The sequence below is a fragment of the Dipteris shenzhenensis genome, chromosome 15 (assembly GCF_047967505.1).
Source record: "Dipteris shenzhenensis isolate YYH24624 ecotype China chromosome 15, Dip_SZ_1.0, whole genome shotgun sequence".
Taxonomy (NCBI): domain Eukaryota; kingdom Viridiplantae; phylum Streptophyta; class Polypodiopsida; order Gleicheniales; family Dipteridaceae; genus Dipteris; species Dipteris shenzhenensis.
Genome location: NC_141610.1, coordinates 12151431 through 12171345, shown reverse-complemented (window position 1 = coordinate 12171345; position 19915 = coordinate 12151431). Strand labels below are relative to the sequence as shown.

General features: G+C 45.2%; 1 protein-coding gene across 1 annotated transcript in view; it reads left to right on the top strand.

Annotated features, from left to right (window-relative positions):
- Positions 1-3654: 3654 nt before the first annotated feature.
- Positions 3655-19915, top strand: part of LOC147893373 (dihydroflavonol 4-reductase/flavanone protein) — an 82670-nt gene continuing 66409 nt past the window's right edge. Inside the window, exon 1 of the mRNA XM_087385991.1 lies at positions 3655-3884. Coding sequence (XP_087242117.1) covers positions 3717-3884 — 168 coding nt within the window. The 5' untranslated portion in view covers positions 3655-3716. The remainder of the gene's footprint in view (positions 3885-19915) is intronic.

Here is a 19915-nt window from a genome sequence, read left to right as displayed (position 1 = left end):
TTAATTCTATCCATTGCAAAAATATTTTGGGCTGAATAGAGTAGTTGGTAGATTTCAAACTCACATTGGTAGCCAACGAAGTGAATCCGTCCTTATGGCCTGAGCAGCCAAATCAACAAAACAGGAATGTGGAAGATATGGAACTTTGTTTGTTGATTCAAAAGAACACACTAACCATAAAAAGTCATTTTATAGTGGGGAAATCCTCGTAGAACCAGCAAGTAGCCAATTACTAGATTACAAGAGCCACAAGAGTCAATGACGAGCTTGAGTAGCATTTATAGTTGTTAGAGCTGGATCTCTGAGAAAAGGTTACATAGTGTGCAACTTTATGTAAGATGATATGCAAGAGGCTCACTTGATGACAAGGAAAGGTGTCAATGAGTGGTATGCAGGCAAGCAGAGTGGGAGCAACTATGAATTGCAAAAGCGGGTGATTCCTCCAAAATAGGTGGCATCATAGAGAACTAAAAAAAGAAAGAAGTGGTAGCAGTCGTCGTGGAATTTCAACTCTAAAGCATGAAGGAGCAATACAAAGAGAGATATAGGATGGGTTGATATATAATCAACCAGACATGGATCAAAAAATGGCAAGTAGCAAAATTTGTTCAATGTTGAGAGAAGCTCCACAAGAATCTCCAATAAAAGATGGCAACAATTAATAGAATGTAGTGGAAGGTTTCCCTAAAAATGACAGCAGCAGCAGCAAGCTGAAAGATCTAGGACATCTAGCAGAAATCAAATGGTAGGTGAAGAGGGCATCCCATAGCTCTTGGTTCAAAGTGCAGCTATGGAGTTTAGAAGATTTAAAGATCTACATGGCTACTAACATCACACATGACATAAGCAATTATGTCAACACAAATGATAGTATCTACTCATAGGAGTACATTCATGCACTACTAGCATGCTTACACTCACCTGTACTCTAAGAGGTGGTTCAAATACATACGCATGCAAGGGCTATTCACGCACATGAGGCTCTGAATACCTAATAAAAATGAAAAGGGTTGATAGAAGGTGGTCATTTATGGACTAACTAAAGATGAAGGATCCTCAAATTTTGTGAGGGTGAAAACACCAAGACAAGTGAGCTTCTATGACTATGAAAACACTCAAATCTATTGCTTAAATAGAAAGGAAGAACTAGCTAAAGCACCATGGCTATCAAGAGAGGTTGGAAAGAGAAAGAGATAGACAACACACACAAAAGACGCAAGCGCAATGGAAAGGTGTCCTCTTATATATAGAGAAAGAGGACTATAGTACATATCAATTGGGGTTTTCACAGTAGGTGTCTGTCCATTTTAGGGCATCACCATTCTCCAAAAAATAAAGGAGAAAGATAATACCCAAATAAAAGAAAGAAGAAGAAGAAGATAGAAATAGCCCCCCTCCCACTTCAAAATAGTTCAAAGATGTATTGGTCATAACAAAAGGGAGGAGGGGGGGTGAAAAAGGCAATTGGAGGGGTAGAGAGTGGAGTGATAATGAGGAAGTCCCTCTCTTTATGAGGGTAGGAGGCCTCTCCCCTTTTATTTATGAGGTTGTGAATAGAAAAGAAAATCTAGAAAAAAAAACACACAATAGCTAGAAGCATGCTAAAAGTGATAGGTGAATGTGGATGAGATGCATAGGTATCACATTAATAGCCTAAATCCTTCACGTCACTGTGCCCACATGTTGAGCTCATTGTCACCAACCACTACATATCTAGGGTAAAGGATGTCTTAAGTTCAAGTTTCCCCTTTGCATTCAATTTTGAATCTATCCCTTTGACTTAGGTTAGTTGGTTTCTCCATCCTTCCACAAAAAATCAATTGAAGATTTCTGTTGGAAAAGAAAGGCTTTTTCAATTATGATTCTGCTTATGTCAAGTTATTGTATAGAATAATTTGTTGATATTAAGGTCCTTTATAATAGGTAGATGGGAAGTTTACATGAGAAAACACTAATGGAAGAATTAGGTGAGGGCTAGTAGTTTTACTAAGTATAGAATGAGAACAAGGAAACACACTAATAGTTTTACTGAGTATAGGATGAGAACAAGGAAAACTATTTTTTATGATTGTTTAATTTAAAAAGCATTACATTTAGAGTTAATCAAATCACGCTTAGAAAGTGGCAATGAAGTAGTAGGGAAAAAACTTTCTTGAAGATGACAATTTGTATAGATGAATAATTGTATACTTTTGGTCTTCACACTTAACATCACATTTAATTCAAAATACATGCCCGTTTTGCAAATAAAACTAGGTGAAAGTCTAGGCATTTCTTGTATATGATCTAGCACCTCAACTTCTTCATGCATTTGCTTACTCCAACATGATTTTAATTGCTTTACGTAGTAGCCTAATGTATACATGTCTCGCAAAAGCTTATAAGAAATGTCACAAGTAGTGTTTTACAAGCTCTAGAATATCCAATGTTTTTTGCATAATAGCTTTGTGTTGCTTCATATTGGCTAGGCAAGGTTGCCCCTTGTGCTCAACAAAGTTTGGTACATAGAGAAAGGGGGCACTCTGTAGGCATTTGAGGGAGCTTAGAAGCTTGAGATTCAACTTGGCCTTGATAAATGAGAGCTTATGAATAAGCCTATTGAAAGGCATTACAATGAAAGCACAACCTGTAAAGCAAAACAAGGTTCATGCAATAATGCAAATTTAAAACGAGAAAAAAGTGACCCAAATCATGAAAGAATGCACTCAATGGAATAGTTAAACAATCAAAGGGGATGCAATAAACACAAGAAGTAGGAGCTAAGGAATGTTCAAATTAATCAATTGCAAATAATAGCCGCACACCTCATACATAGATGTCCATCCTTGCTAAATCTTGTTACCACCACAGTGAGATTAAAAACACTTAGACTAACTATCCTTCAAATAAGGTTCTATAAGCATGGTCAACACTTAGGAAGGTATAATGCATTACTGGCAACACATCTCCTCAATAGGTTTGCAACATGAGGAGCCATACGACCATGTGACAATGTACATGAAAGATCTACGAGCCAAGGAGTGTCTTCTACAATTAGTGCATGGCACACAAGAAAACCCATACTAAATACAACACTACATATGGAGGGCCAAAAGATTGTGATCATGCAAAGTAGCAACGAGTTAAATATGCATAAGGCTGTAGTTCTCCATAAAACAATCAGTTGCAATAGGTAGGAGATAGTCATCAATCTAGCTCAAAATCATGGTTTTGGCCATTTAGAAAGACATCTCATTTAGAAGGCCGGCTTGGTTGCCATGAGTGAGATGTACCCAATGCTTTGGAGCTTGAAAAAAAACAATAGTTACTGACACGAAGGCCTAGAAAAACACATAAGCAAGCAAAACAAAACTAATAAAGGTAGTATTTGAAGCAGTAGCGCCAAAAAGCACTTATCACTATAGCTGTCGAATTGATTTGTGGAGTAGTGTGAGGGATTGATTTGAATCAGCACGTACTTAAAAGTTTGTTAGAAAATGCAATTTGTTGAAAGTAAGTTTCTATGAGACAATATACACGAAAGTTATGCTTGAGCAAGTTGTGATTTTTGTCCTAGTATCACGGTGGACTTGAAGAACACTACAATAGCTGATACCTTGTTAGGAAGCCTTGAAAACCAATAGAGAGGGAAAATTGAGCTTGTAATAAGAGGGAATTGCTGACTACTTTGATACATAATAAGGCGCGATGCTGTTGAGGGTTACATCATCAAAGACATGGCTCAAGACGCTCAAGTCACGAAGAAGGCTGCCGCCCTCGCTTACGACTACGACAGTGACTCTCGCTGGGCCGAGTACTGGTCCAACGTGCTTCTCCCAGCTCACCTAGCTTCCACATCCGACGTTGAACGTCATTTCAAATTCAAGTTCTACCAGCGTCACATTGTATGCCACTCTCCTGGCCTCGATCTCGCGGAATTCTGTGTTCAAGTCTTTGCGGCTAACCTGTGTTGCGATCCCTGGTACAAGAACAGAAATTCATGTTCAAAGTTCAACTCTAGCTTGTGGGTCTATTAGCTGTTTGAGCACTCAAGGATAAGGGTCACGCTTTCACTGGGTCATCCTGTGTAACGGGCAAACCTAGATCTCGTTGGTGGGCTTAATATATTGTCTGTACGGTTTTGCATAATGGACCTCTTGGCGTTATTCGTCTAGTATTATTATTGTACATCCGTAGGTGAAGCTTATTAAGCAGAATGCATTTTGTGTGTGTGTTTCACCCGTTTTACATAAAGGACCTCTTGGTTTTATTGGTATATTGTCATCCTTGTATATCCGTAGGTGAAGCGTATTAAGCTGTTGAATGTGTTTTCCAAAACACAACAATCCCCCCCCCCCCCACCCCCCCCCAAAAAAAAAGAAAAAAGAAAAGAAAAGTGCACGTCCGCGTCGTACGGAGTCCTCTACATTAAAGCTAAATTCAGCATTACAGTATAAGCCCTATTTGCTGCTTTCACTGAACCAGCTAATAATGGCCAAGCATGGCTGTAGTGTAACCATAATCACCCCTCTTCTGTAAAGTCATGGGGGATGCTTTTTTGGCAAATCATTCTCCCCCCTCCCAGTCTTCCCCCCTTTTCCCAACCCCCACCCGGACCCCCCAAGCAAGAAATGGTAGATCCGCATCTCTATATATACAATTGACGTTGTACTCTCTATGTTGCATAGGTCTTAACTCCTAGAGACCAGAAATCTTGCTCGTAATTCCTAGAGACGAGACTTCTTGGTGTGCCATACGTCGTGTATCTTAAGTAAAGCTAACTAAAAGGTAAGTAAAGCTAACTACAAGGTAGGTAAACATTTGGAGGCAGTTCCGCTTCTTAGGAACTTGAGAAGGTCTACATGAGTAGAGTAGTGCTCTATGCACACGAAAAGTTCTCTAGTAGTGACGTTGGCTGTGTGTGTCTTAAGCTCCTCTTTGCTACACTGCTCTATGCACACGAAAAGTTCTCTAGTAGTGACGTTGGCTGTGTGTGTCTTAAGCTCCTCTTTGCTATGGGAGGACTCCTTTTTCTTTTGATCCGCCTTCTTCTTCTTGCAATCTTTCACATAATGACCAAGCTATTCACAGTAGAAACATTTTACCTTCTTTTTCTGCTTTGTGTCGTCGGCCTTGCATTTGGAGTCCTTAGGCCTGCCCTTACCAGGCTTTGCCAAAAGTGCTTCGTCATTGTCCTTGTTGTACAACTTCTCCCGGGCTTCCTTCTGTAGTAACAAGGGCCCAAGCTCGAATGTCAAGAGCTTGGTCCTTTCTCCTGCTGTCATTGTGGTGTGACGAATCCCTTGAAGCTGCGCGGTAATATCCCAAGTGTCAGCAATGCCAGTTGATTGCAGTCTGGTTGATCTCTTACCACTGTGACTTTCGTCAAGTGGTCATGTACCGATCTCTTCGTCATCCATGTGCATATCGAAGAGTTGGTGCTGGAGAGTCAATATACAAGAAGTGTGTATAGGTCCTTCAGACTGGTCCACGCCTCCATTCACGTGTTAGCCATCTGGATGTGAGGAATCACAAAGTCCGCCGTTGTCCCTATGATTAAAGCTAGGGCATGAGCATCTCTATCGTCCCATGCTCCGAGTTCATCTTTGTCCACCAGCATCAGAATCCTGCCCTTGTGGTCTACAACATCCTCTGGCTTCGCGTCCGCTCTCGTTGTGAGCTTCCACAACTTCAGCCACTAGGGGACTTTGGTCTTTACCTTCCAGATGGGGTAATTTGTCCCATCTAGCTTCCCAAACTCTCCAAAGTTAGGGATAGTATAAGAGGGAACATGACTAGAGGAGGGAGTGTGATAGTAGTGGCTGAAGAGGCTTCTAACTTCGACATGTATGCTGTAAATTTCACACAGCAAAGAATCTCCAAATAGAGCATGCTGTAGATGAAATAGAACTCTGCAAATCTGATTCGAATTGGAGTCGCTTTCCTGAAGTGAGAGCGTCCAGAGCTGAGAATTGTGCTTTGATACCATGTTGGAAATCAAGGATAGAATCTACAACCTTTATGGAATAGGAACAGCTCTGTCTCACTCACTCAATGATGCAGACCACGCAAGAGAACCTCACTCAGATGATAGAGTATAGACAGCATAGTATAGACAGCATATACAAGAGAGAGAATATGAGAGAGAAACTGAGATGTATTCCTCCACCAAATAGTGGGCAAGGCAAGCTCAAGATGAGCACAAGAAACCAGCAAAGGGCTGGATACCTAAAGCCTGCAATCACTCCTAATCCTGCTCCACGCTGCTTGTCTGCTTCAGTGCTGTTGCAAAATGAGGGAGGGGAGGGGGCCCTTTTACAGGCCCCTTATGAGGGCAGAACAGGCTGACTAGGAAGGGGGACGATCCCTGCCCTAGACCAGCCACATGTAGGCCATTGGGCCGACCAGGCAGTCCTATAAAGAGGCTTCGGGCTGCTCTTATGTGCTCCTCCTTTGCAGCCTGCAAAACCTCAGGGAGGCGCCTTTGTTGCAGCCTTCCTCCCCCCACAAAACTGAGTTGAGATCCCCCCCCACCCCTTTATGATCACATGCCCCTTTGTCCCCACAAATTGGAGGCTCATAGGTGCGGTCATTGATCTCTAACAACTTTCTGAGTTGTACCCTGGGAAGGTCTTTTGCTTTAGTTGCTGCCTCTTCATATCTGCGTTGAGTCCTCCTAGCTGATGCCATAAACCCTTCAGAATTTGTCATATGATCTGGTGCTTCAGAAATTGTCTTCCTCATTGAATCTGACTTCTCTTAAGATGATAAATCCTCTGTTCATTGTGGCAGATAAGTTCTGCAGCCTTTGATCAATCCTTTGATTACTTAGCTTGATTTCTTTTGTGAATTCTCTGAACTCATGAAGCATAGGGCTCAACAACTATGAATCAATTGTTCTTGAATCAACTGCTTTTGCTTTTGATGAATAGCCTCTATAGAAACTTAATTATTGCCCACAGGATCCTGATTTCGAAGTGAATTCTCAGCCTGCTCTCCTGCTACTGTGCCTAATCGTACAATTGCAACGTCTTCAAGTGCTTCTCCCTCCATCCTAGGGTCTGAATCCTTGATTGCTTGCTTTCTAACCTGATTTAGAGGCTTCTTGAAGGCATTTCAGAAACAGAGAACTCCAGAATTCAATAATCCCACTTGATCCAAAATTCAAAAATTTCTCCAATTTTCGTACATATACAGGATTTAATCGAACATAAGCAGAGAATAGAATAGAGGAATCCCAAGATTGCTGAAAATCAGCTGGAATTATGCACATCTGTCAATTGCGCCTGACCGAAAGACACTTTGCTCCAAAAACAGGGCAAACCACTTCTGATTGAAATCATTCTTTGCACATCCCTTCTAGCAGCAACTGCGACTCAGATGGTGGTGTCGAAACTGGATGTGAAGCAGGATTTGCAGGAAGTTGAAGCAGATTTGAGAAACTGCCTGCCAGCCTTTTTATGCACAATACAGCTTTGATCAAAGATTTTTGCAACAATCCATGAGGGCTTTAATTCAAGATGCAAACCCGGTCATAATGATGTAAAAATTGTTCAAATTTGATAACTTTGAAACTTCAACCCTCTTACATTTTGACATGTGGCGCTGATGACGTCAGTGGGGATGTCATAGTAGCTAGTCCCTGCTATGCGTGATGGAGTTTATGGTTTTCAATCTGATGAGTGACTTTCGTGAGATTGAAACTGCACTATGTTGTGTTTTTAGAGGATGAGTTTGGGAATGTTCCTGGATTCATCTAGTTATATGTGGCAACCATAGATTGGGACATGGGACAACTTTCCACGATCAAATAGGTGTCACAAGCTCAAGAACACATGCTCCAAATTTCAAAAGAAATGGACATGGTTTTTGCACATTTTCCCATGATCTTGATATGAGTGAAACAGAACTAGCCCTAACTGTGGCTAACTCTATCTATTCCAGCCTAGTTAGACTGTCCTAGACTACTCCTTCTCAAACGCTAGAGCAAGAATAAGAAACTCAGATAGGAAGTACTTTCCTAGGCTAGAGCATTTCCATTTAGAAGCAGGGAGTACATTGTTGAAGTAAACATGAAGGTATCTTGTAGAGTCGGAGAGAGAAAGAAAGAAAGAAAGAAAGAAAGTTTATTAAAGTCTTCGGAAGACCGATGGGTCTATGAGACTGTGAGAAACAAGATTTAAGCAAGGTGAAAGGGTGGAGCTAGTAACCGAGCATTAATGAAACTGTGAGAAACAAGATACAAGCAAGACCTCTGCTCCTGAGGTCCCTGCACACCCTGAGCTCCTGCCTCCTGGCTGCCTCCTCTCTGCCTCTCCTTCCTGCCTCCTGGCTGCCTCCTCTCTGCCTCTCCCTCGTGCCTCCTCTCTGCCCCAACTTCTGCTCCATCTACTGTTCTTTTTGCTCCAGATCTGCAGCAACCCTTGCATCAGTTTGCTGTCCCAGATCTGGTTCAGTTCCAACTTGTGGAGCTAGTGCAGAAGTCCACTATAGTTGGCTGCCCTGGAGGACTGATGTTTGCTCCCTCCAAAGCTTCTCTCTCATACCTTCTCTTGTATTGAGTTCCTTTGGTGATATATATTTCTTCTTCAGCTATCATTAGTCTTCAGTGTTGTTTTATTTGTCTCCAAGAACTTTCTTTATATGGTATCAGAGCAAGGTGTGCCTATCGACACCTGAGCCTTGACCTGGAAAGCTTGGAAGATAGATCATCAACCGAAGATGTCTTCTCCTTCTTCCCCGAAGCGATCTCAACCTGAATCGACCTCTATTCAACCACCACCCTCGTCATATGTCGAGAGAGAGTCTGCAAGGAGCGAAGGTTATGAATACCTCTCCAAACTCTTTAAAGAATTTGCTGAATTTCAGAAATGGAAGGAACTTGAAGCAGGTACCCGCACACCTCGTGCTTCTACTTCTCCACGTTTTTCTCCGATACGCCAACATGACAAAACTCAAAGCCGATGGAACACTGGACAAGTACAAAGCTCAAAGCCGATGGAACACTGGACAAGTACAAAGCTCAAAGCCGGCATAGGAACGAGTAAAGAACTTTCTATATGGTATCAGAGCCATGGTGATCTAAAGACCCCAGATCTCCGGTGATCTAAAGATCCTGCTTCTTCAAGGAGGCCATAGGTACGGGGAGCATCACTCCTATGAACATATCAGTTTCCTCTTCATTTCGCTGCGCACTAAGGAAGAGAACTCCATCCCTCCCTCCCTTTCAGAACTCCATTTTCTACTCCCATCCCTCCCTCCCTTTCAGAACTCCATCTTCTACTCCCATCCCTCCCTCCCTTTCTTACCTCCATCTTCTACACTCATCCCTCCCTCCCTTTTCGGTTTCAGGCTTGACACTCCCCATTCCTTCGAACAAGGAGGTCATGATCTTCATCTCTACCAGATCTCCATTGACATCGAATTCCAGGATCTACAAGTTCTCCCTAAGCGGGACCGTTTCTGTTCAGATGTGTCTTGATGTTTCTGTTCAAATCTTCTACATGCATGGAGGCGGGGATAGACTCCTCTCTCCCGAGGTCCAGGATCGGGCACACACTGGATCACTGTTCAGCTCTGACCTCTTCCTTTGGTGCAATCCTACCATCTCTGGATTATCAGTGCTGCTACAACATATTTGTTCTTTACCTTTGCTTTTCCTGATAGATTGTGAGGGAGAGAGTGAGGGAGTAGGGAGACTCACTGCACACACACACTAGTGGGGATAATCACAATGAGTGAGTGGTACCTCCCCAAGTACACACATATATATTATGGATAAGGTAGTAACCCTTAAGTACATCTAAGTACAAATGTGTACTTAGTGTACTTAAGTGTCCTACACTAAAGTACAACATAAAGTACTATTTACATAGGGTGGCCAGTGCCTTTACCCCAACAACCTCCCACTTAAAGGCAGTGTGCCCTCAAGGAGAGAAAGAATATTGGCCTCAACCAATACCCATAAGAGATCTGCAGTGTGCAAACCTCTCTGCAGCTAACCCTTTGGTTAACAGATCTGCCGGATTGTCATCTGTATGCACCTTAACAAGCTTAATTTGCTTGTTTTCAAGCACCTCCCTGATGAAGTGATATTTCACATCTATGTGCTTCGTCTTTGCATGAAAGACAGGATTACGTGCCAACTGTATGGCACTCTGACTGTCACAATGCAACAATGGAATCTCCAATGGATAACCCAAATCTGCCACTAACCGAGATAGCCATATAGCCTCCTTGCATGCCTCAGTGGCTGCAATATATTCTGCTTCTGTGGTAGACAATGCAACGCATTGCTGCATTCTAGATACCCACGACACTGCACCTCCAGTGAAAGTGAAAACGTATCCGGTAGTAGACTTCCGGGTATCAGGGTGACCGGCATAATCAGAGTCTGTATAACCTTGCACTTTTGCATCTTGACTGTCGAAACATATACACAAGTCCTGTGTACCCTTCAGGTATCTCATGACACCTTTTACTGCATTCCAATGCTTTTTGCCAGGTTTAGCCATGTATCTGCTAACCACTCCACTGCAAATGCAATATCGGGCCTGGTTGCAACCATAGCATACATGAGACTGCCACATGCTGATGCATACGGAATCTTTGACATCTCAGCTTTTTCAGCATCTGTCTGAGGGCTGTCCAAAGCACTGATTTTCACATAAGGAGGCAATGGAGTACCAATACTCTTCCCCCCCTCCATGTGAAATCTCTGCAAGACCTTGCCAATATATTCCTTCTGAGACAAGTATAGCAACCGCTTTTCCCGATCCCGAAGTATCCGCATACCCAATATATGGTTGGCATCACCAAGATCTTTCATATCAAAGGTCTGGTGCAATCTCTTTTTCAAGGCATTCATCTCATTATGAGATTTTCCAGCAATTAACATGTCATCCACATACAAAATGAGGATAAGTAAACTGCCATCTGAAGCTTTCTTGGTATACAAGCAGTGATCAATGTCACTTCTCCTGTAACCCTGGGTTCGCATGAATGTATCAAACTTATGATACCATTCCCTGGGTGCCTGCTTTAGACCATAAAGACTTTTCTTTAGTTTGCATACAAGCTTCTCTTTGCCCTTTACTGTAAAACCCTCTGGTTGCTGCATAAAAATTTCCTCATGTAAATCACCATGAAGAAATGCTGTCTTGACATCCATTTGGACCAAGTCCATATCTGCATGTGCAACCAATGCTAATACAGTTCTGAGTGTTGTCATCTTAACAACAGGAGAGAATATCTCGTCAAAGTCAACACCATATTCCTGCTTGAACCCCTTGGCAACCAGTCTGGCTTTATGCCTTGGCTTTTCACCAGGTGTGACCTTAAGTCGATAAACCCATTTGCATGGCAGTACCTTCTTACCAGTAGGCAAGGATACCAATTCCCAAGTGCCATTCTTGTGAAGGCTGTCCATTTCAGCCTTCATAGCAAGATCCCATTGAACCTTGTCTGCCCTCTGCCTAGCCTCTCTGTAGCATGAAGGTTCTCCACAATCAGTGAGCATCAAATAATCAATGCCTGGAACAAATCTTTCTGGCTGCCGCGTCGGTCTAGTTGACCTTCTAACCCAATGACCATCGTCTTGAGCTGGCTGTCCAGCCTGTTCATCACCCTGATAAGGTGGCTGTCCCATGTCTCCTGGCTGCATTTGCATGTCAGGAAGATAACCTAACTGTGCTTCATCCATTGGGATGTCTTCTGCCATACCTGGCTGTCCATTAGGACCTGCTGCAGCATCATTTAATGGCTGGTTATGCTGCTGTTGTGGCTGATTTACAGCCTGTTCGTGTTGCCCATGATGCCTGTTATCATCAATAGTTACTTTTAAAGGTCCCTGCTGTACAACAGGTTCCTTGAACATGATGGTTTCATCAAACACGACATCATTGCTGCGTATAAGTTTTCTGTTCTTGGGATCCCAAATCCTGTAGCCCATCTCACCTTTGTCACCGTAACCTAGGAATATGCATTTAAGAGACTTTGGATCTAGTTTAGTTCTGTCCTCCCTGCGTACATGCACATACGCGACACAACCAAAGACCCGTAGGTGTTTGTAAGACGGAGGCTTGCCCGTCCATGCCTGTTCAGGCACACCACCACATAGTCTCTTGTTTGGTGACCTGTTAATAAGGTGCACAGCTGTCTTTACAGCTTCAGCCCAAAATGTGTGGGGCAATGCAGCATGTGACAACATGGATCTGACTTTCTCTTGAATGGTCCTGAACATTTTTTCAGCTGTACCATTCTGTGGAGGATCATATGGTGCAGACAACACCCTTTGAATACCCTTTGCCTCACAGAATTCTTGAAATTCTTTGGACAAATACTCTCCACCATTGTCAGAGCGTAAGGCTTTGAGTTTTTTGCCTGTCTCATTTTCGACCAGTGCAACAAACTTAGTGAAAGCCTTGAACGTATCACTCTTCTTTCTGAGAGTGTAAACCCACACTTTGCGGGTGGCGTCATCTATGAATGACAGTATGTACTTTGAACCTCCTAAAGAGAGTGTAGGCATCTCACACACATCTGTATGTACTAGCTCCAAGAGCTGTAATTTCTGATCTGACCTTCTCTTATGAGGTATTTGTACTTGACGACCGTAGAGACAAAATTCACATTTCTTTAAATCTGAATATTTTAGACTCGGCAAGTAACCAAAATGAGCCAATTGCTCCATTCCCTTAATACTCATATGGCCAAGCCGGCTATGCCACAATGAAATCTTTGGCAGCTCGGTGGCATTTACATCAGAATGCGGACAATGTCCAGCATGAAGTGAGTACAAAGTATCAACCTTAGGACCCCTGGCAATAGCCATTGCCCCTTTGCTGATTTTCCATTTCTGACTGCCAAAGGTGGTATGATAACCATCGTCATCCAACAACCCTGTGGAAATCAAGTTTTTCTTCACCTCAGGAACATGCCTGACCCCTTTGAGCATTAACTGCTGGCCATTTTCAAGCACAAGCCTAACATCACCTATGCCAATGATAGAACATGCATGGTTATCACCAAGAAAGACCACTCCCTTTTGCCCTCCTGCATATCTGACAAACAGATTTCTGTAGGATGTCACATGAAAGGAAGCACCTGAATCTATAATCCAGGAAAACATATCTGATCCATCACCAGCATGAAGTGTATGAGCCTCCAGTGAAGAGGTGAAACATATCTCATGTCCACTGTCACTGTCACTAACATAAGTAACATTCAGCTCCTCTTTTTCTTTACCCTTAGACTTGCCTTGAGCCTTGCCTTCTTTGGCTCTCTGGTCATTCTTCTTTTGAAAACACTTTTTCTCAATATGTCCCTTCTTGCCACAATAGTTGCATACAAGATCACTCTTAGAGCGGGACTTGCTCCTCTCTCTTTCTTTGTCTTTTCCACGTGTTTTGGACCTGCTGCGTGCATTCAAAGCATTTGACTTCCCAATAGCATTGTTCTTTCTGTTCATCTCTTCCTGTAGAAGAGCACTCTCCACATCTGCAAATAACAGAATGGCTTTTGAGTTGCTGGTAGAAGTCCTGAATGTGTCCCATGACTCAGGTAGAGAACATAGGATGAGTGTAGCTTTCAGCTCATCATCGAGCTTCAACCCCTGGTTGATCACCTGGCTGAATATGCTGTTAAACTCAATAATATGAGTGGACATAGCTGTCCCCTCCTTCATTTGAAGACCAACAAGCTTTTTTAGCCAGTAAGCTTTTCCCGTGGCACTTTTCTTGGCATAAGTATCCTCAAGACGTTGCCACATCTCCCACGCAGTAGGTTCATCCCTGATGCCTACAACCAGTGAATCAACAACTGTAAGCATAATGGTCGACCTGGCCAAGCCGTCCATCTTCTCCCACTGCTCATCAGTAACGTTGGGGGGCTTAACACCCTTTTCCTTTATAGGCTTGTACTGGTCCTTCTGCATCAGCACATTGTAGCATTGTGTCCTCCATATGTTGTAATTTTTAGCTCCTTCGAGCTTCTTTATCTGAAACAAGGACGACACGTCGCTACCAGAACTCATAGTAAAGAAAGTAGACTCCCTGTAGGTGTGCAATTAAGCACTAGTCACTCCAAGAAAAAATTCTCCCGCAGCGGAAGTACGATCAAAAGTGAACTTGGTACTGTTTCAGTGGCACAAAACCAACTGAATATTTTTTTCTCCCACTTGCTGCAGAAACAGTACAGCAAGCTGTTCCTGTCTTTTTCGCTGGCGAAAGTGCGGTACAGCTGCGTCAAATCGCTTCAGGAAAATCCCAGAACTGATATAATAAAAAAAACAGCAGTACTTTTTGACTTTTCTGATAGTCAAATATGGTCAAACCTGCTGTTTGACAGTCCCGGACTGTCAAAAAACAGTAACTGTAAATCTCTGATTTTTGATGAAAATCCCTGATTTTAGACCTTCATATGATTCATAAACTTCCCCCCCAACTGAATTTGCAGTTTGGAAGTAAGGTGGCTCAAAAGCCCTTTGAATGCATGAAGAAAATCAGGGATGTGACCTCCAATTTGAGAGATTGACCTTTGACCAAACACTGTAAGTCAAATTTGCACTTTCAAAGCATAATAGTGCTCCACAAGATAGCCTGATGCATGTAGAGTGCTCCCACTTGACAAATTGCCGGTCAGGCGACAAAAGCCCCAAATTTGACTAAAGTCAAACTTGGTCAAAATCGACCAAATCTGTACCAAATGTGATTGTACTTTCAGCAACAAGCTAAAGCATTTGTCACAAGCATAATAGCATCAAAAGCCCCTTGAATTGGCAGCACATTCCGTGCATTGACACAGTAAATGGCATCAACTGCTACTGCTCACACAAGGCGTTTGACTGCAAATCCATTGAGTTGCATCCAACAAAGCATACACTGCAAGTATCAAGTACAGATCTGTCCAATGCATACTCTCAGTGCCACCACTGTGTACAATCACTGGCCAAGTGATAAGACCTGTCTCAACACTGTTTGCGGCATAATGCCTCAGTGCGAGTGTAAGCCCTGCCCCAAGTAGAACACCTTGCGTACCTTTGCACGGTACCCTGCCTGTTGGCTGTACTTGTACGGTGTACTTGCTGATGTACTATGCACTCGATTTTCGTGCAAAACAGTACCTTCGAAATGTTGACAGAGAACTTGTTCCTACTTTGATTGGAGTGCACGCAGCTGTTGCTAGATATCTTCAGCACATTTTTCAGGGCAAGTAGAGGTTGGATTTCGATGCTGGATTCCACGAAGAGGAGGAGCTGGGCCAGTTTTGTCTGGTCTGGCCGACCTGTGTCGGCCGGTTTGGCCGACCTGCGCGTTAACGCGCAGTTGCGCGGGTGGTCTGGCCGACCTGTGTCGGCCGGTTTGGCCGACCTGCGCGTTAGCGCACCGTTGCGCGGCTGGTCTGGGACTGCCCGTGAGCAGCTTGCTCACGCCCGTGCCTAGCAGCCGCGCCTTGCAGCCCTTGCCTGCGCCCTACAGCCCTTGCTTGCGCCCTTGCAGCCCTTGCCCCGTGCCTTGCAGCCGTGGCCTGCGCCTTGCAGCCTTGGCCTGCGCCGTGCAGCCGCGCCCTGCGCGCTTGCAGCCGCCGTTGCAGCGTTGCGTGCGCCCTTCGCGATCCGTCTGTACAACCCGCGCTTGCAGCCGCCGTTCGCGCGTTGCCTGCGCCCTTCGCGATCCGTTCGTACGGTTGTACGGACGTCGTACGGCCGTACGGATCGGTCCGTACGGAAGGGGTAGGATAGGGAGAGGAAGTGGAGGGAGAGAGAGAGAGCCCGTTGGCTCTGATACCAGTTGATAGATTGTGAGGGAGAGAGTGAGGGAGTAGGGAGACTCACTGCACACACACACTAGTGGGGATAATCACAATGAGTGAGTGGTACCTCCCCAAGTACACACATATATATTATGGATAAGGTAGTAACCCTTAAGTACATCTAAGTACAAATGTGTACTTAGTGTACTTAAGTGTCCTACACTAAAGTACAACATAAAGTACTATTTACATAGGGTGGCCAGTGCCTTTACCCCAACATTTCCCTCCACCTTTCGGCGGTGAGAGGGGGTGGCTTATTCTCTCAAGCTTCACAGTGTTCTTATTTCTATATGGTATCATACGTGTAACTCAGACACTTGAGGAAGTGAACAATTCCCTTGCAAGGGCACTCCTCTTGTGATCATCTCTTGGGCATTTCATAGGGATAGCCACCACCACCATCGACATCCCTACACGAAGCTCCAAGCACACAATGTCTGCCCCTCCAAATTGGCAATTGAGAGGGGGTATTAAGCAACTAGCAATCCCCAATTTCTGGGGCAAACATACCAGCTAGCAGGCCAGCCAAAAGGTCAGCCAGCTGGGCCAAACCAGTGGCCAGAAAGGCCAGAAATGGCCGACCAGCTGGCAGACCCACCGACCAGCTGGCAGGCCCACCGACCAGCTGGCCGACCAGCTAGGTCAGGCCTATAAAGGCACTAGACCCCCACACTCTCAAGTGGACAGGACAGGACCTGCAGCTGCTCCTCATCTCCGCCATCCTTTGCTGCAGCCCCGCCTGCTCCAGTTCTACCTCTCCTCTCCAGATCCGTTCCTCTGCTTCAACTCTGCTCCTCTGCTCCAGATCTGCTCCTCTGCTTCAGCTCTGTCCCTTCTGCCCCAGATCTGTCCCCTTTGCTTCAGCTCTGCTCCTCTGCTTCAGATCTGCCCCTTCTGCTCCAGATCTGCTCCTTTTCTTCATCACGTTGCTATTCCAGATAGCCTGAAGGTTCCTTCCTCAGAGCATGCTGGTTTTCAGCCATTTCCTAGGGCAGCTCTAGCCCTTCATCATCTTCGTCATCATCAAGCTACATGGAGGACTGCGTTTCGCTCCCTCTGCTGCTATATTTTCTACTGTTTCTCTACATGGAATCATCTTTCTGATTCACCTCAGCCACGGTCCTTGAGGCACGACGGCTTGAGGTTCTTGTATTCAGTTTTTCGTATTACCAAAAGGCACTATGTTTTCTGAGTTCCGTTCTTCAGTTGTGTCTGAGTATTGTCTTTTTTGATGGCTCCATTGCAAACCCTATCGTTTCTCTATCGACACCTGAGCCTTGACCTGGAAAGCTTGGAAGATAGATCATCAATTGAAGATGTCTTCTCCTTCTTCCTCGAAGCGATCTCAGCCTGAATCGACCTCTATTCAACCACCACCCTCGTCATATGTCGAGAGAGAGTCTGCAAGGATCGAAGGTGATGAATACCTCTCCAAACTCTTTAAAGAATTTGCTGAATTTCAGAAATGGAAGGAACTTGAAGCAGGTACCTGCACACCTCGTGCTTCTACTTCTCCACGCTTTTCTCCGATACGCCAACATGACAAAACTCAAAGCCGATGGAACACTGGACAAGTACATAGCTCAAAGCCGATGGAACACTGGACAAGTACAAAGCTCAAAGCCGGCATAGGAACGAGCAAAGAACTTTCTATATATTAAGCAACTAGCAATCCCCAATTTCTGGGGCAAACATACCAGCTGGCAGGCCAGCCAAAAGGTCAGCCAGCAGGGCCAAACCAGTGGCCAGAAAGGCCAGAAATGGCCAACCAGCTGGCAGGCCCACCAGTGCCTTTATAGGCCTGACCTAGCTTGTCGGCCAGCTGGTCGGTGGGTCTGCCAGCTGAGACCCCCACACTCTCAAGTGGACAGGACAGGACCTGCAGCTGCTCCTCATCTCCGCCATCCTTTGCTGCAGCCCCGCCTGCTCCAGTTCTACCTCTCCTCTCCAGATCTGCTCCTCTGCTTCAGCTCTGTCCCTTCTGCCCCAGATCTGTCCCCTCTGCTTCAGCTCTGTCCCTTCTGCCCCAGATCTATCCCCTCTGCTTCAGCTCTGCCCCTTGTTTCAGATCTGCCCCTTCTGCTCCAGATGTGCTCCTTTTCTTCATCATGTTGCTATTCCAGATAGCCTGAAGGTTCCTTCCTCAGAGCATGCTGGTTTTCAGCCATTTCCTAGGGCAGCTCTAGCCCTTCATCATCTTCGTCATCATCAAGCTACATGGAGGACTGCGTTTCGCTCCCTCTGTTGCTATATTTCCTAGTGTTTCTCTACATGGAATCATCTTTCTGATTCACCTCAGCCACGGTCCTTGAGATACGACGGCTTGAGGTTCTTGTATTCAGTTTTTCATATTACCAAAAGGCACTATGTTTTCAGAGTTCCGTTCTTCAGTTGTGTTTGAGTATTGTCTTTTTTTGATCGCTCCACTGCAAACCCTATCGTTTCTCTATATGGTATCAGAGCCATGGTGATCTAAAGACTCCGGATCTCTGGTGATCTAAAGATCCTGCTTCTACACTTGGGGAAGCACCATTCGTTCCATATCCTACATTGTTTCAGGTTCTAAGGCCAAACCTACACGTAATGCAGCTGCTAGTGCTCCACCTTTTGCCTCTGGTACTACTTCAGGTGATGGGTCTTCAGGGGATGGGTGTAATGCTTCTTCTACAGCAGCTGCATCTACTACTACAGGTACTTTGCCTCCTACACCTCTCTCCCGAGGTCCAAGATCAGGCACACATTGGATCACTGTTCAGCTCCGACCTCTTCCTTTGGTGCAATCCTACCATCTCTGGATTATCATTGCTGCTACAACATATTTGTTCTTTACCTTTGCTTTTCCCTCCACCTTTCGGCGGTGAGAGGGGGTGGCTCATAGGCGTAACTTAGACACTTGAGGAAGTGAACAATTCCCTTGCAAGGGCACTCCTCTTGTGATCATCTCTTGGGCATTTCACAGGGATAGCCACCACCACCATCGACATCCCTACACGAAGCTCCAAGCACACAATGTCTGCCCCTCCAAATTGGCAATTGAGAGGGGGTATTAAGCAACTAGCAATCCCCAATTTCTGGGGCAAACATACCAGCTGGCAGGCCAGCCAAAAGGTCAGCCAGCTGGGCCAAACCAGTGGCCAGAAAGGCTAGAAATGGCCGACCAGCTGGCAGACCCACCGACCAGCTGGCAGGCCCACCGACCAGCTGGCAGGCCCACCAACCAGTTGGCAGGCCCACCGACCAGCTGGCCGACCAGCTAGGTCAGGCCTATAAAGGCACTAGACCCCCACACTCTCAAGTGGACAGGACAGGACCTGCAGCTGCTCCTCATCTCCGCCATCCTTTGCTGCAGCCCTGCCTGCTCCAGTTCTACCTCTCCTCTCTAGATCTGCTCCTCTGCTTCAGCTCTGTCCCTTCTGCCCCAGATCTGTCCCCTCTGCTTCAGCTCTGTCCCTTCTACCCCAGATCTGTCCCCTCTGCTTCAGCTCAGCTCCTCTGCTTCAGATCTGCCCCGTCTGCTCCAGATCTGCTCCTTTTCTTCATCATGTTGCTATTCCAGATAGCCTGAAGGTTCCTTCCTCAGAGCATTCTGGTTTTCAGCCATTTCCTAGGGCAGCTCTAGCCCTTCATCATCTTCGTCATCATCAAGCTACACGGAGGACTGCGTTTCGCACCCCCACACTCTCAAGTGGACAGGACAGGACCTGCAGCTGCTCCTCATCTCCGCCATCCTTTGCTACAGCCCTGCCTGCTCCAGTTCTACCTCTCCTCTCCAGATCTGCTCCTCTGCTTCAGCTCTGCTCCTCTGCTTCAGATCTGCCCCTACTTCTGCTCTAGATCTGCCCCCAACTTCTGCTCCAGATCTGCCCCAACTTCTGCTCCAGATCTGCCCCAACTTCTGCTCCATCTACTGTTCTTTTTGCTCCAGATCTGCAGCAACCCTTGCATCAGTTTCCTGTCCCAGATCTGGTTCAGTTCCAACTTGTGGAGCTAGTGCAGAAGTCCACTACAGTTGGCTGCCCTGGAGGACTGATGTTTGCTCCCTCCAAAGCTTCTCTCTCATACCTTCTCTTGTATTGAGTTCCTTTGGTGATATATATTTCTTCTTCAGCTATCATTAGTCTTCAGT